Genomic DNA, 23647 nt, shown 5'->3' on the forward strand with positions numbered 1-23647 from the left:
AAAAAAAAAAGGCCTAGTGGCCATTTGGTAGCATTAAGTATAATAAACAAGTATTTAATTTTATCCAGCTATGTTTGTTTTTCTTTGAAATTATACCTTACTTTTTCAACAGATTTCCTTCTAGTTTCTCTTTCTATTGCTTATCATTATTATTTTTACAATAATTTAAAAGACAATATTTTAACAAGATTTACTGTAAAGGTTACTCAATCTTTCAAATCTTAGGAAAGTTCTTTATTATTGCATTTTTTATTTAATATTTTTATTTTCCCCAGATACATGTAAAAACATTTTTTATGTTTGTTTTTAAAACTTTGAGTTCTTGATTCTCTCCCCCCATCCCATCCTACTTCATTAAGAGAAACACATGTGAAGTTATGCAAAACATTTCCATAAAAGTCAGAAAAGTTCTTGAAAAGATTTACTTATGAAATAGGCACTGGACCTGTGAATTCATTGACATAAGGAACTCCCTACCAATGTAGGCTGGTAGCTTCTTTATAATTTTTAAGTTTGATTATTACATAGAGAGAAAACTGAAAGGTTAAATGACTTGCCCACAGTCAGGTACTTTAAGTGCCAGAGGCAGGATTTCAATTAAGGTCCTCCTGGCTTCAAGGCCCACTCCTGAGTCAATAGGTAAGCTTGTCTCTCAGTGAAGGTGAAAATTTAGTAAATACACATATCTTCCCAAATATCTGAAACTCCCCAGATTACAAACAAGGTTGAAGAGATGCCAAACACATCTTCCCATATAACTTTGCCAACTGACTTCAATCATTAGGCATATTAAAATTTTGTTGTCAGTCTGAGCAACATTTATAGAGGGAAAGACTGAATGAAGTATCTGACATTGCTTGCTTCCTTCTAGTCTTCTAATAAATAAAATTAGATCATCAAGGAAAAGTTTTTCAGCCCACTTTCTATAGTATATTGCTATATCCATTCCTGTGGAATGAGTTAGAATAGAACAGAGACAATGTGACTGCTTAATTGTTTTTCCAAGATAATGGCTACTAGCCTATTAGTATTAGGGCAATTAAATGTTTCAAAGATTTAGGAGTTAATGAAATCTACAGAAACACTCCGGTAGAATAAGATGACATAAACTAAAATCTCATTCATCTGAATATTCATTCCCCACTGGTGAAATAATAAATTATGTGAGAATGAAGTTCATATTTTGTTTTATGAATACCACCCAAAGAATTTATGCATGCAAAATAAGTCAAGAGGTACAAACTAACCCCTTCCTTTACATGATGACTGTTCAATTATTTGAAGACAAGGATCAGGTTTTTAAGACTTTTCTGTGCCAAATTAACTACATATTATCTTCAAATGATCCTTGTGTGGCATGTTTTCAATTTTCTTTGCTTCACATCAACTCTTGTTCTAGCTTCATTCACATCAACATATTCTAGCTTATCAAAGTCCTCATAAAACATGATGTCCAAAATTGAACAAGAGCATTATTTTGCTTATTTGATAAAATTATGTTTATCAGGAATAAACAAGAACCTCAAAAGTAGGTCAAAGAGTACAAAAAGCTATTGCAAGTAGATGATACACGTGTTTGATATTATGATATATTCATCAAATTTACAGGTGACATCATTTGGCTGTCTTCATGCTTGCAATCCTCTCCTATACCTCTGCTTGTTGAAACTCTAGTTTCCTTCAAAACTCAGTTCAAGTCCTAACTAAAATGAGGGGCTTTTTTTGGTCCTCTACAAATTTTAGTTCTTTCCCTTTCCAAGTTTACTTTATATGTGATTTGTCTTATGTACACACACAAACATATATGTGTAACATATATGTTGTCTCCCTTGCTTCTGGAGGGCAGACTTTCCCCTTTGCTTTTGTATTCCTAAAACTTATCGTAGTGTCTGGCACATAATAAGTACCTGATAATGTTTGTTATAATGGTTGTTATATTATTATATGGCAGAATAGTGAACTAAAAGGATCTTGACTAATACTGGCTAGCACTGAGTTCAATCTGGTGAGATTAACTGAAGTAACTGAAGCTATACTTGGGTATAGAAAAATAAATTTACAACAATTACTCTGAAAAAGAAGTATTGGGCTACAGGCTTAATGAGAAAAAGTTAATGTGACCTTGGGCAAAATTAGGAGACCTGGCTTCCAGGAATAAGGGAAACGAGAGCTTCCCTTGTGCAATATATGAAGTTCTTGGCACTATGCTTTCAGGACAATGAAAAGCTGGAATGTTATCAAAAGAGGATCATTAAGATAGTAAAGAGCCTTCAATATATGTAACCTGAGGATTAGTTGAAAGAATTGGGAATATTTAATCTTGAGAAGAGAAGAATCAGTGAACATTTTAATGTTTTACTGTACCAACGACTGTTGGGGACAGTTATGATAGTTTGTATTATGTATTTCATTCTTTGAAGTAATCTATGGACATAAAGAAAAAATAAGGAATACTGCCTTTTAGTTACTTGTGTATATGTATGTGTATATAGGTATGCATATATTATATTTATATATAATATATTTATACATTTGGATGCATAAAATGTCTGTGTTGCCAGACTCCCTGCTGGGTGACTACTCCTAAGGTTCCCTTCCTACCTAATCCAGGATATCTATGCAACAATCTGATATGAAGGCAAAGATAGGAGATCTGATTTTTATTTGGAGTAAACCTGCTGTATGACCAAGCCACCATTGATATGTGCCTGGGGATGGGGAGGTCTGAAGAATAAGACAATGGCCCACATGTGCCTTTGTGTAAGTAATAAACTGACTGACTCAGATGTTTCTTCTTGATTTCTTTCTGTACCCACAATTCCTTCATATATACTGACTGTATTCCCATATATCTGTATATTCACTACACATATTTGAAGTTAACTAGATATTAAAAAGATAGCACAAATACTATAGTAACTTAAAAAAAAAACCTTTTCTGTTATAACAAAAAATGACAAAAGGGCTGATTTCAAAGAAATTTGGATGGCTAGTATGATGAAATAATGCAGAGTGAGATGAACATATTTAGGACAAGTTATACAATAACTTGACATTAAAGATGAGCAGTTATGAAAGGTTCTGGAACAAAATAACTCTAAAAAAAATTTGACTATGTCAGACAGCTTTTCATGATATTCTGGGGTTGAATATCTGTCATTTTTCTTACTAGAAAATGGGTCAAAATATATAAAACTTTTACCACTTATTATTTAAAACTCTAACAGTAGGGGAAAAAATCACTTTTAATGAGAAAAAAAATTTCCTTTCCAAAGCCTTACTGAGATTACTCATCATGGCATGTTAGGTGACCTAAAGAATTTGGGTTATGCTATTAGAATCCTAGTGTTAACTCAATGGAATTGATACAATGCTTATTGGTTCACACATTAGAGCAAATCCTTACAAAGTGTTAAGTCACTAATATTGACAGAAACAATGCTTGAGTTCACACCTTTGGGAGAATTCACACATTAGAGCTCACACCTTTAAGAAAGTTACTCATTAGAGCTCACACATTGGAGTTCACAAGTACAGAAGATTCACAAAGTTAACTTTGTAACTTTGTGAATTCACACCTCCCGTAATCCCACTCTCTCAGAGGAGGAGTCAACCTTTGGGTTCACACCTTTAAGAGATCATATATAAGAAGCCCTTAGAGCTTCAGTCAGTCAGTTCAATTGAAAAGATTGAGAGGGGAGCGTCAGTTGGAGAATGAAAAGCCACGAGTCAGAGTTGAGCTAGAGGCAGAAGCTGGAAGATCTAAAAGACAAGCTGCAAGAGCTCTTGGAACCAAGGAGGGAGAGAGACCTCTAAAGAAAGCTAACCAGGCCCAAGGAAAGAGACAAGACTTGGAAGGAGAAAATAAATGTTTGGATTTTATCCGCTGGCTGCTTTTGAAGTGATTATTACTCTGAACTGAATTGAAACTAAGGTTGCCTCCAGAAAACCTCCCCAAGAAACCTGTTCCCAGAGAACCATCATATATTATACAAAAAGAAGAGAACACCACATTATGCTACTAATACAATAGCACTGCTAAATTCTATCTCGTGGGACAGAGCAGACTCAACTATGGAGAAACTTTGTCATCAAGATCCTGGCCATTAGATGATAAATTCTTTGGCCATGACAACCCATGAAAACAATAATAATTTTTAAAAGACCACCACCTTCCTCTTCAAGATATGACAATACTCAAAAAAGGGACAGAAGATTCTCAGATACAATTCAAAATCATCTTATAAACAAATGCCATTAAGTCCTCAAATTAAATATAAATTTAATTAAAGTTTAATCTCTGTCCAGTGAGTATGCAAAATATCCAAACCACCATGGTACTGAAAGAAATGAACCCAATGATAGTGATCTCACATCAAGGAAATATCTGCTCAGAAAAGGAGGAAGGCTGGTTATATGGCGAGAATTAGGATAAAGATACCTCAAGATCTTTACTGTTAGCCACAAAATATAAAAAAATCTATAGAGGGGCAGCTGGCTGGGGCAGTGGCTAGAGCACCAGTCCTGAAGTCAATAGGACCTGAGTTCAAATCTGCTCTCAGTCTCAAGACACTTAACACTTCCTAGCTGTGTAACCCTGGGCAAGTCATTTAATTCCAATTGCCTCAGCAAAAAAAAAAAAAAAAAGAAAGAAAGAAAGAAAAGAAAAAAGAAAGAAAGATCTCAAGCAAGCTGGGTAGATTCTTGTAGGATTGACAGAAGAGGAACAAGAATTGAATAGAATGTGATGGTAAACAAGGGTTGGGATCTCTAATAATGAAAGAAATATGGGCACTGATCAGAGATCAGAGGTCAACTGAAGTACTGAAGCATTAAGAAAATTCACTAAATTAAATAGGTTTTTAAGAAAACAGCTTATGTTCTGATTTTGCTGGTTTATTCCCTAGGATAACAACATCTTTACTAATGTTGACATTTTTTAAAAAATAAATTTTATTCTAAACTCCAAATTCTCTTCCCATTTTCCCTCTCCCAATGCAAAAAAACAAGAAAAAAACAAAATGTGTTACAAATATTTACAGTCAAACACAAAAAAAACCTTCATTAACCATTGCCAAACAGGAAGCTGAAATTTACACTCTGAATCCACTAAATCTTTCATCATTTCTTATAGCATAATACCCCATCATATTTATATTTCACAACTTGTTCAGCCATTCCGCAACTGATGGGGATCCATTTAGTTTCCAATTTTCTGCCACAATGAAAAGATCAGATAAAAATATTTTTCTACACATGGGTTTTTTTTCCTGATCTCTTTGGAAGTAAAGTTCCAGTAGAATTATTAAAGGATATTATTCACTTTTTATTAGTTTTTTGGGCACAATATCAAATTGTTTTTGAGAATGTCTGGACCAGTTAAGTTTCACCAATCAAAAACATTGTTTTCCCAAAGCACCTCTGGTATTTGTCATTTAACTTTTTTGGTCAACTTTACCATCTTTGATCTAAAACTTCAGAGTTTTAATTTGCATCTCTCAGTTAGTGACTTAAAGCACTTTATATGGCTCTTGATAGACTGAATTTCATCTTTTGAACACTGCCTATTTGTATTCTTTATCAATGTGGGAATGTCTCTTAGTCCTTATAAATTTGACTCAGTTCATTAAAATTTTGTAAATGAGATCTTTATCACAGAAACTTGTAAAGATTCCCCTTCCCCTTCCCCATTTCCTGTTTTTCTTCCAATTTTGGAAACACTGTTTTTTGCCTGTGTACTACATCTTGATTTTATTGTCTTTCTGAATTTATTTATTTATTTTTTTTGGCTGAGGCAATTGGGGTTAAGTGACTTGCCCAGGGTCACACAGCTAGAATGTGTTTTATTGCCTTTTTTTAAAAGAAAAAAGTAGTATTTCCCCCCAATTACATGAATGTTAAATTCATTTTCACAAGATTTTGAATTCTAAATTTTTCTTTGTCCTGTCCTTCCCTCCCTTGTTTCTAAAATAGTAGATAATTTGATGTGACTATGCTTTCTCCCCACCCCATGTCATCCCAAAAACATCAAAAAGAAAACAAAAACACAAAAAGGAATACAATTTTTAAAAAAGTATGCTTTGATCTGCTTTCAGAATCCATCAGCTTTTTATCTAGATATTGATAGATTTTCTTTCTACAGTCCTTTGTACTGGTGTTGGATCACTGTGTTGCTGAGAAGGCTGAGTCATAGCTGATCAGTTGCTGATACTGTGTACAATGCTTTCTTGATTCTGTCAATTTCACTTTGCATCAGTTCCTACAAATCTTTCCAGGCTTTTCTGAAATCTGCCTGTCCATTTCTTATTGCACAAGCTGTGGCTTGCTCAGTCATTCCCCAGTTGAAGGGCATCTCCTCAATTTCCATTATTTTTCCACCATGAAAAGGGCTACTATAAATATTTATGCACATATAGGTCCTTTTCCCTTTTTTATGATCTCTTTGGAATACATACCTAGTACAGGGGTACCGTGGCACTTGTTTACTTTGAAACTCTTCAAACTAGTTATTTGGCTAATTTTAACAAGAAAAAAATGCTTTAGCACTTCAGCTTTTTCAGAAATTGGCACTCCTTGCACTTGGTTATCATCTAGGTTGAGCAGTATGGATGTGAGGGTAGACAGGTATGCCCAATCCCTGATGACGTGCTATTGTCCTCAGTGTGGATACTCCTTCCCAATGAAGATGATAGTGTGTAGGACTCTCAGTTTGGAATCTATCATGTAAAGGTTGTGCACATTGGTGAGCAAATTACTGGGCAGTTTCTGCAGCATAATGCAGCTGCAGCACATAGTCTACTGACTCTCAATACAATAATACTGGATGGATGGGACATGGAGTCCTGGTATGCTTAGCAGGAGAAGCAGAAGTGATAGTCTGCAAGCAACAGTGGCCCAAGCCCAGGTGGAGGACCCATGACTTTTGGAAGCCCTGAGTCCTAGAGTGAGATCATAGCTTCTTCTTCCACATTCAGGGTTCCAAGATTGGCTGACATAGGATGGGAGAAAGCATAAAGGTTCCTCTCAGAAAATAAGTTAGGCCAAGAAGGAAAGAGTCTGGCTGAGCTGACTTGGCTTATTTCTCTGCAGCTGGAAGTGCCAAGTGTCCCTTTAGGGAACTAAGTGGAGAGGGATGGTTAGGCTGTAGATTTCTAATAGATGATGTACTCCTTATAGGAAAAAATTTGTTCATGTACTCATTGTTTTTTACTACTCATTGTGCCTTCTTGAACCAATTAATGATGAGTATGAAAGTACCACATAGTGGCATTGCTGGATCAAAGGATATGCAGAATTTGGTTGCCTTTTGGGCATAGTTCTAAATTGCTCTCCAGAATTAGATCAGTTCACAACTCCACCAACAAGTGCTTTTGTGTCCCAATTTTTCCACATCCTAACTTTTCTAATTTTGTAATTTATAAAGTAATTATCATATTAGCCAATCTGACAGCCAAATCTCAAAATTGTTTTAATTTGCATTTCTCTAATCACAAATACTTCTTCATATGCCGAAATAGCTTTGACTTCTTCATCTGAAAACTGTTCATATCCTTTGACTATCATTTGGAAAATGGTTTATATTCTTATAAAATGAATTCAGTTCTTTACATAATTGAGAAATGAGGCCTTTACCAGAGACACTTGCTGTAAAGATTGATTCCCAGCTTTCTGCTTTTCTTCTATTTTTGACTGCATTGATTTTGTTTGGGCTTTTTAACTTAATGTAATCAAAAGTATCAACTAAATAGTTTTTGATTTGGTCATAAATTCTTCCTTCTCCATAGGCTCAACAGACTATTCCTTGTTCTTTTATTTTTATTTATTCATTTATTCATTTTCCTTGCTCTTCTAATTTGCTTATATCACCCTTTATGTCTAAATCATGTACAGATTCTTATTGTATCTTGGTATATAGTATGAGATGTTGGTCTCTGCCTTGTTTGTACCCTACTGTTTTCTAGTTTTCCCAGCAGTTTTTGTGAAATAATGAATTCTTATCCCAAAGGCTGGGGTCTTTGGGTTTATCAAATATGAGATTACTAGTCACTGACTACTGTGCTTATGTATCTAATGGATTCCACTAATTTATCACTTTCTTTCTTATCCAGGACCAGATAGTTTTAATGATTACAAATTTATAATGCAGTTTGAGATCTGGTATTGTTACCACTCAGTGCATATATTTAATATTGCTACCACCTCATTATCTATCGTACCTTTATTTAACAAGATGTAGTTTCCTTCTCTATCTCTTTTAATTTGGTTAATTTTTGCTTTTGCTTTGTTTGAGATCAAGATTGCTACCCCTGCTTTTTTTTTTTTTAAACTTCAACTGCAACATTAGATTCTGCACCAAAAATAAATCTTTATTTATATGTGTATGTCTCTGCTTCAAGGGTATTTCTTATAACATATTGTAAAATTCTGGGTTTTAATTTTCTCTGCTATCTACTTCCAATTTATAGGAGAGTTTATCCCACTCTCAGTTATGTTTACTGAGTATTTCTTTCCATCTTATTTTTTCCTCCTGTTTGTCCTCTCTCTTTTCACCCTTTCACTTGTCAGTCTTCCCCAGTCTGCCCTCTTTTCTGTCAGCCTTCCCTTTACTTTCTCTTCTCCTCTTCTACTTTCCTTTCCAGAAATACTTCTATATCCACCTGATTGTATATGCTTTTATGCATTACTGGATCCTTTGATCCAGTAATGATGAGAGTAAGTTGTTCCAGTGATGCCCATTGCCTATCTTCCCATCTCTTCCTCCATTGTAATAGGTTTTTCATGTGAAATAATTTATCCCATTCTATTGTTTCCTTCCTTCGACATCCAGTATATTCTTCTTTCTCATCCCTTTATTTTTTATGCTAATCCCTCAAATTCCTCTTGTAACTGTATCCTCTATGTATTCCTATACTACTGGTGATAAAAGAACAATTATTATCTTCCTACATAGAGATGTAAACATATCAACTTCACTAAATCTCTTATGTTTTCTTTTCCCTTTCTAGGATTCTCTTGGGTCTTGATATTAGAGATCAAATTTTTGGTTCAATTCTGGTCTTCTACTTATGAAAGCTTGAAATCCTTCAATTACATTGAACGACCATTTTCCCCATTGGAATATTACGCTAATTTTGCTGGGTAGGTCAGTCATCATTGGTGTAGCCCTAGATCCTTTACTTTCCAGAATATCATATTTCATGATTTCTGATCTTTCAATGCTGCAAATTCTAAATCTTGTGTAATCCTGATTGTAACCCCCAATATCTGAATTGTTTCTTTCTGGCTATTTTAATTTTTTTTCCCCCTTGGCCTGACAGTTCTGAAATATGGCTATAATGTCCCTTAAAATTTTTCTTTTAGGATCTCTTTCCCAAGGTGATCAGTGAATTCTTTTAATCCTATTTTGTCCTCTGATTCTAGGATATCAGGAAAGTTTTCCTGGATAATTTCTTCAAAGATGCTGTCCAGGTCCTCCACTTGATTGCTTTCAAGTAATTCAGTGATTCTGATATTATCTCTCCTAAATCTGTTTTCCAGATCAATTGTTTTCCTAATGGGGTATTTTGTATTTTCTTCTATTTTTGAATTCATTTAATTGATTCCTGATGTCTCATAGAATCATTAGCTTTCACTTACTCAATTCAAAATTTTAAATTAAAGTTTTTTATTTTCAAAATTGATAATTTTTCAACATTAACTCTTACAAAATCTTGTGTTCCAATTTCCTCCCCATTCCCTTTCTTTATCTAGATGGCCAAGTAATCCAATATACATTAAAACATGGTAGAAATATATGGTAAATCCAATATATGCACACGTATTTGTATAATTATCTTGCTATACAAGAAAAATCAAATAAAATAGGAAAAAAAATGAGAAAGAAAACAAAATGCAAGCAAACAACAAAAAGAGTGAAAATGCCATGTTGTGAACCACTCTAATTTCCCTTAGTCCTCTTTCTGGGTGGATAGCTCTCTTCATTACAAGATCATTGGAATTGGTTTGAATCATCTTATTGTTGAAGAGAGCCATGTCTATCAGACTCAATTCTAACTTTTAAGGAGTTGTTTTCTTCTGTTAGCTTTTGATTTTTCTTTTCCATTTGGCCAATTGTACTTGTTTTCTTTTCCAAGATCTCCACCCCCTAATAATTCTCCTGCATCACTCGCATCTTTTTTTTAAATAGCTTTTAATTTTTCCAAATACATGCAAAGAGTTTTCAACATTCACCTTTGCAAAACCTTGTGTTCCAAATTTTTCCCTCCCTCCCCCCACCCCAGACTGCAAGCAATCAGCAATAGGTTAAACACATGCAATTCTTTTAAATATATTTCCATATTCAACATGTTGTGCAAGAAAAATCAGATCAAAAGGGAAAAAAAATTAAGAAAAGCCTTATAAGCCAAAGAAGAACTAGAGAACATTATGAAATGGAAAATGGATAATTTTGATTGTAAAACAAACCCAGTACAATCAAGATTAGAAAAGAAGTAGAAACCTGGGGAAAAATTTTTACATCCAGGATCACAGTTAGTGTTAAGTGTCTGAGACTGGATTTAGTGTTAACTGTCTGAGATCCTCCTGACTTCAGGGCCAGTGTTCTATCCACTGAACCATCAAGCTGTCTCCTCCCCCATCCCCCCCTTTTTTTTTTTGCTGAGGCAGTTGGGGTTGTGACTTGCCCAGGATCACACAGCTAGGAAGTGTTAAGAGTCTGAGACCACATTTGAACTCGGGTCCTCCACTGTGCCACCTACATGCATCCCTTTCCCCCTTTTCATGCTCTCTTTGGGATATAGACCCAGTAGAGACATCACTGCCTCAAAGGGCAGAGTTTGATAGGTATAGTTCCAAAATGCTCTCCAGAATGGTTGGATCAATTCACAATTATACCAACAATGCATTAGTGTACCAGTTTTCCCACATCCCCTCCAACATTTGTCATTATCTTTTCCTGTCATTCTTAGCTAATCTGAGCGGTACCTAAGAGTTGTCTTAATTTGCATTTTTCTAACCAACAATGATTTAGACCACTTTTTGGACTATATAACTATAGATGACTTTAATTCCTTCATCTGAAAATTGTTCATATCTTTTGATCCCTTATCAGCTGGAGAATGACTTGTATTCTTATATATTTGAATCAATTTTCTATGTATTTTACAAATGAGGCCTTTATCAGAACCCTTGAATGTAAAATTTCCCCTCCAGTTTTCTGCTTCCCTTGTAATCTTGGCTGTATTGTTTGTATAAAATCTTTTTAGTTTAAAGTAATCAAAATCCATTTTGCATTTCATGTTTTCTAGTTTTTTGACCATAAATTCCTCTTCTTCTTCACAGATCTGAGAGCAGACTATCACTTGTTCTCCTAATTTGCTTATGGTATCATCATGTCTAAATCATGAACCCATTTTGACTTTATCTCGGTATAAGACTTTAGATGCTGGTCAAAGTCTAGTTTCTGCCACACTATTTTCCAGTTTTCCCAGTAATTTCTGTTAAATAGTGAGTTCTTATCCTAGAAGTTAGACTCTTTGGATTTATCAAACAGCAGATTACTATAGTCATTGATTATGGTGTCTTGCATCACTCTCATTTCTTTTCCTATTTTTTTTTTTTTTTCTATTACTTCTCATAGGTTTTAAGCTTCTTTTTGAGCTTCTGGGCTTGAGATCACCGCCTCCCCCTTTTGGAGGGGGCGGTTTGCGCATAAGTATTTTGACACTGTTGTTCTCCTCTGATTTGATATGTGGATCTCTGTCACCATAATAATTTTTTTCCTTTTAACATATATGTATTTTTTTTGGGGGGGGAAGGGGGTCCTTTTAAATTTGAGTTGTTTTCAGGGTGGAACAGTGACTGGTATCTTATGCAAAGGGTTGTAGACCCTGGCTGTTTACTTGGTGCCCATGGGGGAAATTTTTGCCTGGTGCTCAGGGGGAGGGACAGGGGTGGCTAGAGTTGCTGGAGGCAGTAGGGATTTGATATCTTACTTGGTGCTGAATTGGAATTGCAGTGCTTGTAAAGTATTAAAGCCAATGGGATGGTCTGGGTTTCCTGTTTGCCTATGGATATTCTGAAGCATGTGGCAGTTCTTAGAGATGGAGTCTGTGTTCCCCTGGCTATGCTGAGGTACAGGGTGGGGTGTAGGAAGTGTTGCTCCTGGTGATGGTGTTTGTTTAATTTACTGCTTTGGGCCTCAGGATCTTTAGCTGGTTTTTTGGGGTGTTTCAATCTTGGACTGTGTCCCAGTAAGATAGACTTTTATGGCCACCTTCCAAGTTTTTTGGGCTAAAAGGTTGTTTCACCTCATTTTCTTGCTAGTTCTGCCATTCCAGAATTTTGGGGGAGCACTACTTTATTGCTGTTTGGAGGTTAAAATGAGTTATAGCAATTTAGTACTTAGTCATCTTGGCTTTCTGAAGTCTATTCCCAGCATTCCCTTTTAAATTTTATGCACATTTTTTAATTGTCCATTTTATCTCCTGTAAACCTGTCTTTTCTTTCCTTATCCATTTATCTAATAATTTCTTCTTCCTTGTTTCTCTTGTTTATGTTATCTTTTATGCATCTTCAGATATCCATATGAAGTTTGTCTTAGTATTGGAATTACTGTACTCATTTGCTTTTGTATATTATGTACTTAATGTGTATAACAGGATCAACCTTTGTATTTCTTATCCTATTTTGATGATAACTACTTTGTAGGACAGTATGAGATCTGGTACTGGCAGACTCCTTTCCTTCATATTTTTCCCATGAATTGCGCCTTGATATTCTTGACTTTTTGCTTCTCTAGATAAATATTTTTCTTCTCTAGCTCTATAAAGTAAACTTTTACTAATATGACTGATATGGTACTATACTAATTTAGGTAGGATTGTCATTATGTATTATATTGGTTTGTCCTACCCTGGAGCACAATTATTTCTCTAATTACTTGGTATTGTCTATGTAAAGAATGTTTTATAACTATGTTGAGACAGTTCCTGCATATAAGTATTTTTTCCTCTCTGTAAATTTTCTTTCTAATTCTTTCTGCTAGATTTTGGGGGTAACATACAGAAATGTTTGTAATCAATGTAGTTTTATTTCATATCCTGCAACTTTGCTAAAGTTATTTTTGCTTTTTCTTGCTTCTAGGATTCTCTCCATAACTATGTCCTCTGCAAAAAGTATAATTCTGTTTCCTTTCTGCTTTGTTTATTCTTTCAATTTATTTTGTCATTACTATTGCTAACATTTCTAAACATTATAATGGATAATATGGATAATAAGAGACACTCTTTCTATATCTGATTTTACTGAAAAGGTCTCTCATTCATTCCTCGGAGAGATAATATTAATTCTTGATTTTAGATAGAAACTACCTATTATTTTAAGGAAATCCCTGTTTATTGCCATGTACTGCATCTTGTAAAAAAGCTTTTCCTAGTAGATCACATCTTTTTAGGCACAAAACTGACTGAAATGTTTAGGCCAAAGGGTCACAGATTTAGGCCTGGAAAATCTCAGAGAATCATTTAATCAACCCTTTCATTTTACAGGTGAGGAAACTGAGGCTAAGACTTGTCAAATGACTTGCCTAAGATTACACAAATAGTAAATGGCAGATCTGAGATCTGAATACACCCCTAACTTCTGACTCTACACTTGCATCATAATGAATGCAAGATTACACTGTTCTTATAGTTTGACTATAAAAACTTTATCTCACTGAGCAAAATGCTGCTTTAAAAGCTGTCAACAAACAAGTTGTCTTTCAGGCCTATACTAAAGTCACAAAAGAGGCCAGGAAAGATTCAAGAGAGAGACTTTTGATCAGCAAAACTGCATAAAAGACAAAGTTATATAACTAGAAAAGGTTATTCATGAAACATGCTCCAACTATGTAATGTCCAAAGAACTAGAGAAAAACCAGTGAGGTCTTAAGTAGACAAGAAGAACATGGAAGCAAATCTGATGATAAAGAATTCCTGGATGCAGAAGCAAAAGCCACCCATCTCCCCTGATACTGTTTCCCTTTTTTCATTCCTATTCATCTGAGAGCCAAGTCTCTCTAAGAAACCTTCCTCCTAAGTCTCAATTTAGCACTATTCCACCCTTTCCACTGTGCCTGATAGGATCATCATTCTACTGTTAAATGTCCCCTCATCTCATTCCTCTTCTTTTTGCCTTCACAGAAACTTGGCTTTTGTCAGTGACTGCATTTTTCTTTATCTCCTCATACATCATTGCTATTCCTTCTGTCACCATTACTCAGTAACTAATTTCTCTTTCTTTGAGGTCTATTCTATCCAGCTATATTGCCCAATCAGATCTTAGTGATAGCTATCTATTGGAATTCTGTACCTGGATCACACATGAGTTAATTTTTCTAACAAGGGTAAAGACATTTATTATTTAATAAACTTTTTTAAGTATGGAAAATTTAAGACTATTAGTTGTTAAGTATATTTGGCGTAAGTATTCTATGATGTACATATTCTGGAAATAAAATTTAAAAGTATCAGGTATATTCAGAAGTCTAACTATAATGTAATGCATATACATACATATTCATACAGACTAGCTATCATTATACTGCATTTTAACCATTTCTCAGTTTCTGTTTTTTCTTCTTTAGATAAATTGTGAGGGAAGTAAAAATAAAGAGAAAAATTGAGGAACGATCATTGCTATTTCAGAATTTTTTCACCAAAACACATAATTGTATCTAGGGAATATTTATAGTGATGGATTCTTTTGCTAAAAGCAAATTTTCACATTCCTGGAAAAATTATTTTTAGGCAATTCCCTTGTCCTCAAAATCACTGTCCTTAAATCTTTTTGGGGACAGAACATATCTTTTTTTCTTACTTCTTTTTATAAGTTACTTTGCTTACTTTGGAAATGTCATTTTCTAAAAAATAAATAAAGGATATAGTTTGACACCCTGATTATTCTCCAGGAATTTCTACTCCTGGAACATCATGCCACAAAGAAAACCCTAAGACAACTAGGACTTCTCATTCTAGAATTGCCAAGAAATTGATTTTTCTTTTCAATTTGATTCATGAGTCAAGCCATAAGTTCACTCAAATTTAGAGAATCAGTGGTCCCAATCTCCACCTTCTTTATAATGCTACCACTACAGTAATTGACTCACTCCATCTTATATATTAAATACCATTAATACTTTGTCAAGCAAACTCAGCTTTAATATGTTAACACCCTTAATGGGGACATCAGCTAAGTAAAAAGACGATTAGGTTAGTATAGAATGGCAATTCTGGCACAGTCTATTAATTTGCTCTTATACATTAGCCAATTGTTGTACAAACACAAATCCCAAAAGACACTGGGATGAGTTTTCACAGAATACTTAAGTCATGTTTTGTGTGCTCTCTGTTCCCTGTGTTGTAATCAAACTTAGAAGCACAGATACACAGGTACATTTTGATAATTCAAAAGTATAAGCATTATGAAAAGCAACCATCCCCCGCCATTCATGATGAAGAATATCAAGGGAGTTTGCAGTAACTGAAAATTAAATTAAATTATTAAAGTTTTGGGGACAGCTATCTCTGTTAAGAGGAACAATGAAAAGTGAAAGCAGATGTTCATAATGCACACTGGTAATTATCTATCATAAGACATCTCTAATGAAACTTCAAAAGAGTTGGAAAATTACAACTCATTTTCCAGAATACACTTATTGTGATGAAGGACATAATATTAGCTTTTGTACACAGAAGACATTTAATGTTTGAATAAGACATACTAAGACAACTAAGAAAACATATTTACTTGAGCAATTTTCTTATATCTCTAGATTATTCAAGATATTGCTTTGGAATATCTTTATTGGCTTTTAGATATAAAGCAAAAAAACAAACAAACAAACAAACAAATAAAATAAAGACAAGGAAAAAAAAAAAACCGAGACAAGAAAAGAAAAGAAAAAGAAAAAAAGGTATTGCAGACTACACTCGGATAGTCTCTCCTTCTCCCTGGTATAACTGGTATCTATATCTCAATAGCTCTATTATAGTATACAATTTCCCTAAAGCTAAAAACACTTTAACCAAGCTAAACAACTACCCAGTTGGAAACACTACAGTACAAGAAATCTAATACTAAAATATCATCTCTCTTCCTCTCCACAAATCTGAAGTTGTGTAAGTAATATTATTAGTCAATTAATAAACATTTACAAAGTATCTACTGTCCACCAGGCAATGTGGTAAATTGTTAGAATCCTAGTATTAACTCAACTTGAAACAAGGTGATAAGTCAAGGGAGATGTTAGAATCCTAGTGTTAACTCAATGGAATTGATACAATGCTTGTGTTCACACCTTTAGAGAGCTCAAATAAGTATTTAAGTACTCATTAGAGTTCACAAGTATGTGAGATTCACAAAGTTAACTTTGTAACTTTGTGAATTCACACTTCCCTTAATCCCTCCCTCGGAGGAGTCAATCTTTTCCACCCAGCATAAATAGAGCTTCAGTGAGCCAGTCAGAGTCACTTCTGAACATTGCCAGGAGTTAGAGAGGAGCACTCAGAGAGGAAGCCCACAAGCCCACTCTTGGAGGTGGAGTTAGATTCATTCCAACTTTCACCTTGATGCTGGCTGGAGACATTCAGAGTTGAGCTAGAGGAGTCAGATCCATTTTCATTTTCCACCTTGGTGCTGGCTGTAGGCTAAAGGGAGCAGAGGCAAAAGACTAGCAGCAAGAGCTCTTGGAACCAAGGAGAGAGAAGGCCTCCAGAAAACTAGCTGAGCCCCAAGTGAAGGAGACAAGATTTTGGAAGAGACAATAAAAGACTGTACTTTAATCCCTAGCTGCATTTGGGTTGATTATTGATCTGAACTGATACTAGGGCTACCTCTCCAAGAAACCTGCTCCCCCAGAGAACCATTATATTTTAAAGAAGAGAACACCACATTTGTACATGTTAGGAACACAAAAGAACAAAATACTCCCTCCTCTCAAGGAGAGAAAACAAGTTTATATGTACGTATAAAATAACTGTAAAAAGAACACATTTTTTAAAATATAAGAAAGATGAGAAGAACATTAAGAGTGGGAAGGATCAAGAAAATCTTTATGTGAAAGGATGGGCTTGAGCTGTGAGGGAGTGGATTTAATCCAACGCAAAGTCACAGTCTAGAATGATAAGATAGAATGTTAGATGGAAGACAGAGAATGCCAGTTTAACTGCACCACGGAGTCCTACAAAGGAAATAATCATTTCCTTTTTTGAGTTCTGCTTCTCACTCTGGATATTCTCTCCAATCTTCTAGAACTCTTCTCACTCCAAAAGATTCCTGACTCAATGGTTTCTTCCTCTGAGTGGTCAATTCCTCTTAGAACCTCCACTTTGAGGAAATGTCCAATCTGGGGATACAAAAGATTGTCCCTACCATCAAGGAACTCATAATCTACTAATGTGGAAAAATCCACAGTTATTGAGATTGAAATGGCAAAAGAGTCTCGGTAATAGTAAAACAGGTAGCAGGGCAGGCAGGCAGAGAAAGAAATCCAGAGAAGATACAGAAACCAGGAAGAGAAGGTAGTCAGTAGGATCAATTGCAATAGAAAAGTCAAAAAGAATGAACACTGAGAAAAGACCATCTGTTGTGGCAAATAAGAGATAAGGAAACCTAAACATTTTCTTCAAATTATTTGTATGGTTATTTTTCCATATTCTTTTCCTGCTCTAGCTTTTAGGAGCTATTGATCAGGTGGCTATGACAATGAGCTGACCTCTTTGTTCCTAAAGATTAACCAAGAAATATTTATTAGTTATTATGTTCTAAGCACTATCCTTAACACTAAGAATACAAAAAAAGGGCAAAAAAATACCATTCTTGGCCTCAAGAAGCTCATATTCACATGCCTATAGATGGGCAGAAAAACAGAAATGCTTATCAGATGTCTTCATATTGCAAGATTTCATAATGCTCTTCTTTGTAATATTAAGAAAATGCTGTTCTACCATGTAGAATTTTTTTTGTTTTAAGCAATGGATTATAGTTATAGTTTCATCCATATTCTCTTCATGTACGGTTGCCCCTGTGGCACAGGTAGATGAACTTTAGGATGTAAGCTAAGGTCACAGAACAAATAAGTTATAGGGGTTGTCATTTTAGATCTCCTTCAGTAGACAGAATTCCCATGAATATGAATTCACAGGTCCTTTACATATTATTTTATACAATATATTTTACATCAATTTAACTATTTTATAAACATTTTATTTATTTATATTTGCTTATAAACCTATTATTTATAATTTATAAATATAACCAGCTGATTTCCTTATATTAAATAGTAAGATGAATGCTTAGCTGTTAAAAAGGAAACATTCATAATATTAACTATAATATATTTCAGGGAAAGGATAAATTAAAAGAAAATTACCTCGCTGATACTGTTTAAGAGAAAGATATGCTAATACACTGGAGAAGTCAAATCAGTATTTGAATTTAACTGAAGTGTTCAACTAATAAAAATATATACCAAACAATATCTTTTCCTCCAAGTGGAGAAAAAAAATTTCTTTGTACCAATTCTAGTAATTAAATTAAAAAATTGAAATATATGAAATAGTATTCTTCAATCATCAATCATCCACGTTCATATTTTTAACAACCATCTTTTTACCCTCCTTTGCTCAGTTGCCAAAATTTGTCAATTCTACCTGCACATCCTTTTTCTAAGCTTAGGCCATAACAATGTGGCTCATCATTTTTTACCTGTATTACTGCAATAAAACCCTTATTAGTCTTCTTGCCCCTAAACTCTATATTTTTTACACAGAAACCAAAGTGACTCTTCCTATTCATTTACTAAGGTGATATAATAAGAACAACTTGTACAAAACATTTGTTGTGGTATTCTTAAAGCACAGACCTGATCCTGTCACTTCTCTATTGGGGAAGCTCTGATGGATCTCATTGCAGCTAGAAGAACACACAAACCCCAATTTTTGGTTATCAAAGCTCTTGACATCCTTGCTCATTACACATTAATTCCTTTTACTCTATCTTTGATGCAGCTAAACTGGATCCTTGTAGTCCTTCACATAAGACATTTCATGTTTCCATCTCTGTGACTTCTTGCAAGTTATCCTCTATGTCCAGGTATGGACCTCTTCTCACCTCTGCCTTAGTTTCTTTCACAATTCAGCTCAATTCTTGTAAATTAAGTTTTTTCTTTGGCAAAGGATAGCCAAATTAGTTGGGGCGTCACAGAATTTGGGTTCAAACCCCATCTCTGATACTACCAGTGTGACCTTGGACAAGTCACTCACCCTACCTGGGCATAGGTTTCCTCATCTCTAAAATTAGGAAGTTGTCTGGTAGAGTGGATAGGACACTGAACTTGGTATCAGAAAGATATGGGTTCAAATCCTACCTTAGATACTTACTGTGAGACTACAAATAAACCACTTAACCTCTCTGTGCCTAAGAGGTTGGATTTGTGGAACTCTAAGATCCTGTTCAGCTTTAAATCAAGTGTTGTCTTCTGAAATTATTTATGTTGCATATATTTTCTATTTATTTGTATATGTATGTATTGTTTCCCTACGTAATATGTAAGCTCCCTGAGTGCAGAGGCTCTTTAGTTTTCAACTTTTCATCCTCATGGCACGAAATAAAAATTTAACATATGCTAGCTGACTGATTGCTAACTTGCTGAAAATGGTTTACCTGTGAATAATTTCACATGATTTTACATATCACAGTTCATTCAAACAAATAATCAAATCCCTGAAGGTATCATGGCATAATGGATGGTTTACTAGACTATTAGTCTTTAGTTCAAGTTGAACAAGTTGGACAAAAAGATACATGTAGCTTCAGTTGTTCTCTCTAACTACATGTTGCAGAACAAGCTGTCCAACTGTACCAAGGAGGAGTTTCTGGGAGTTCCCCTACACTTGTGAAATAACATCTAACCAAAATTATTAAAACAAAAACAAACAAATCTAAACCACCAAACAAATCCAAACCTACATACAAATAAATAAATTAGGCTACTGCAGTATCTGCAAAATCAAACTGAAAAAGTGCTAAATGGAGCATTACTTTAAAATTTATTATCTGATGAATTGAAATATTATAATGAACAAGAACAAACTTTTTAAAGAAATTGTGTGAATCCCACTTTTTAAGACTCTATCAAGGATTAACTTCTATAATGCAAAGACAGCTGGGGACAAAAAATATAATTTTAAAGTACAAAGAGATTTGATCCACTTAATTAGTAGGAAAATTCCCGACTATATTGGTTTCCAATTTGCAAACTCTTGCACAAAGTTTAGTTTTTTCCAAAAACTAGCATGGTAATTTTATGGAACCATACAAGAAAGGTTCTTAGATCTCAGCTTAGTTACAAGGAATTTAATATGAAGAGAAATTCACGATATTAGTGGTTCCTATTAATTCCAGAACTGTTTGTTAGCTCTACTTTGTCAAACTCATGAGGCTATTTTTCTAACAATCTCAGCGTCAGGAACAATTAACCATTGTTGGTTGCCAACCACCAGTCAGTGAGGCTTTAGATGTATGAAAGCCCTACTTAATTGTCACTTTTACCAAATATATATATACATATATATATTTAAAATCATAGTGAACAGTATGATTATTTCTTTTTAAGCATTTCATGATTAAAAAGAAAGTTAAATATGCGTAGGAACTTCATCAGAAGCAGGTAATATTCACTAAATAATTGCCCACAAGTTTGTGGTGAAGATCACCAGAGATAGCATATGTAAACCTTAGAGTGCTATAGTAAAAACTAGTTATGCTAAGAATGGAAGGTAAGGCACTATGAGAAAAAAGGAAACTGCAGGTGTGAAAAGTAGTGTTTTTTGTCTGAAAGAATGTAGGATAAATCATTAAGAAAATGTCTGAACCAAATGGCTGAAAGCTCAAACTGAATGGTGCACAATATTAAAAAGCCGGCTCGGGGAGGGTGCCCAAGTGTGGGACAGCGATGGCGTTAGGGATGAGCATAGATACTTTTGGTCTTTGTGGTGCGGCAACAAGAGAGCGAGGAAATGTTACCCTTCAGTCAGTAATATTTGAATGGAGCAAAGAACGAGGTTTAACATCAAACATAATCGAAACACTAGGTTGAGAAAGTATTTTAAAAATAATTTTCCTCTTTTATCCCTCCGGGCTGTACTTCAGAAGTGCGGGGTGGGTGAGGGAACTTCTTTTTTCTCCAGCGGCCAAGTCTGGGAGCAGTCGCTGTCTGAGGACCCAAGCTGGGGGTGGAGAGAAAGCCCCAGGAGCTGGAGCTGAAGCTGAAGCTGAAGTCGGAGCATGACAGCTAGTCCTCCCCTCACTCGCTTACCTGCCACAACGTAGCTTGACCCGAGCTGTCCAAGGAGACGCCTCCATTGCCAAAACACTTCACCCTGCGGCCCACTGAAGGTGGGGGATGACGAGAGTAAGGCCCGCAGCTTGAGCTTCTCATGCAGCCCCGCCCAGACTGCACCCCTCCTCCTCCCCCTCTTTAGACTTGGGAGGTCCCTTGGTTTCCGGGTCGCTGGAGCTGTCTCCTCTTCCGCCCGCCTCTACGAACAGGCGAACACCGCCACTTCCGAGTTCGACTCTTTCTCTTCCTTTCTCAGCCGCTCCCCTCCTTCTCGGCTGGAATTCTAGCAGCCACCTGGTGATTGTGACGGAATCATCCCACGACCTAGTTCAGCGCGCCTGGGGACGCAGCTGGCGCGCTGAATTAGTCATCTGAGCGACAGCAGAGCGCGGGAAACTACCGGGAGAGTGAATGACTGCTGTGTATTTCCAGTCCAACTAGAAACTGATGAACTCTCGATAAAATTTAAATTATTATTATTATTTTTATCCGTGGTACTTCTCTCCTCTTCTGTTGGATTAGATTGGGTGAGTAGCAGCCATGGAGATTCTAGTTTTCCACCTTTTTGTCCTTGGACAGAATTATCTCCTCGTCTCCAGCTCCATTCTTGTCACAGTCCCGGGAACTGACAGCCCTTTGTCCGAGAGAAGGAATCCATGAACGGGTGAAACAACTTTCGCCATTGTCCTCCGGGCCCCACAGCTAAGTGCTGTAAAGAATACATCCTTTTTCTTGTATCCTGTCTCTAATTTGAGTTTTCCCTCTCCCTCTCCTTTCCTCCTCCCCCATGAAATGTTTTTGTTGCTTCTTGAAGGAGCATTCTAGGAAGTTAAATTTTAAATTACTAATTTCCTCTTAAGTATTTCCCCTTATCTGTCAGTTTATATTCTGCTAGTGTAGGACTAGTACTTATTTAATTAAAGGTGTGTGTGTGTGTGTGTGTGTGTGTGTGTGTGTAGGTGTAGATTGCAAATCAGAAGAGCTAGTTTCTGGTTATCAACCACTTTTTAAAAAATAATTATAGCTTTTTATTTTTCAAAATACACGCATAGATAACTTTCAACATTCATCTGGGCAAAATCTTATGTTCGAATTTTTCTCCCTCCCTTCTGCTTTCCCCCGTCCCCTAGGCAGCAATCAATGCAGTATAGGTTAAACATGTATCAACCATCTTTTAAAAACATTTAAATATATTGATCTTTTTAAACATAGCTGTCATTCCCCAATAATCAGTTAGAACTCTTCCTTATAGCAAAGATGTACAATAAAGCAAAATCAGACTTACACTTTGACCATAGATGAAAGCATATATGCTTCATTGCTTGCCTCTAGTAGGCTACATCTACTGAGAGGAGTCAATAGTTTCATCAGCTCTCTAGGGTCAAGATTGATACTTGCCTTGGTCTGTGTTTTTTATCATCTAGTTTTTATTAGCTAATCTAAATTTACTATGTTTAAAAATTTAAGGTAGATTTTTAGGAAAACCTGTTTTGGATAGCAAAAGGAGAAGATGCCTGCCATACAAATGCCAATGAGATATGGACATCCAGAGGGACATACAGATGTTTGTTTCGATGATTCTGGGAGGTAATGTATTTTCCTAATATTATATGCAGTTTGGAAATATTTGTGTAGTAAAGAGAAAGCTTTAAGAAATGTAATTTTTTAAAAAAAATTTTTGCAGGAGGCAGGTGGGGTTAGGTGATTTGCCCAGGATCATACAGCTAGTAACTTTTAAGTGTCTGAGGTTAGATTTGAACTCAGATTCTCCTAACTCCAGGGCCAATACCTCTATGTGTCATCTAGCTGTCCTTAAAATATATTTTTTTGAGTGTGTTAAATATGTGGTAGGCCCACAATTATTTAAAGGAGGAATAATATAATAAATACTCTGAAATTCATGTTGTGGAGTCACAGGTTTGGAAATGGTTTTAGAGTCAGGAAGACCTGTGTTGGTTTTTCACCTCTAAAATAGGGATAATAATACCTGTACCTTTATTAAAATTAAATTATCTGAAATAAAAGAAAAGTGAGGGCAAAGTTCCAAGAGTATCTGTGATTTAATTTCCAAAGCTAGTATTTGCATACCAAATCAGATTGTCTGACTTCTCATATCCAAGACCCAAGTGATTTATGGAATTGATTTTTATAACAGAAAATTTTAAAATGGACAGAAACTTGCTTTTAAAAATGGTAGAGACTTGTTTGGAATATAATTCAATTGGATAGGGCAGGTTACCTGATTGGTTTGCTAGGTTTTTTTAA

The 23647-nt window shown here is 35.3% G+C and overlaps 2 protein-coding genes across 3 annotated transcripts in view; one reads left to right on the forward strand and one right to left on the reverse strand.

The window, feature by feature from the left end:
• SOCS4 (suppressor of cytokine signaling 4) overlaps nt 1-21507 on the reverse strand; it is a 39650-nt gene extending 18143 nt beyond the window's left edge. The window contains exon 1 of one of the 2 annotated variants that reach the window (XM_051978094.1): nt 21359-21507. The gene's annotated coding sequence lies outside the window, so the exon portion shown is untranslated. The remainder of the gene's footprint in view (nt 1-21358) is intronic. The other variant, XM_051978093.1, reaches the window with a different exon arrangement.
• Nucleotides 21508-21810: 303 nt separating this feature from the next.
• Nucleotides 21811-23647, forward strand: part of WDHD1 (WD repeat and HMG-box DNA binding protein 1) — a 102374-nt gene continuing 100537 nt past the window's right edge. Inside the window, exons 1-2 of the mRNA XM_051978092.1 lie at nt 21811-21909; nt 22850-22969. Coding sequence (XP_051834052.1) covers nt 22893-22969 — 77 coding nt within the window. The 5' untranslated portion in view covers nt 21811-21909; nt 22850-22892. The remainder of the gene's footprint in view (nt 21910-22849; nt 22970-23647) is intronic.

The sequence above is a fragment of the Antechinus flavipes genome, chromosome 2, assembly GCF_016432865.1.
Source record: "Antechinus flavipes isolate AdamAnt ecotype Samford, QLD, Australia chromosome 2, AdamAnt_v2, whole genome shotgun sequence".
In the NCBI taxonomy this organism is placed as follows: domain Eukaryota; kingdom Metazoa; phylum Chordata; class Mammalia; order Dasyuromorphia; family Dasyuridae; genus Antechinus; species Antechinus flavipes.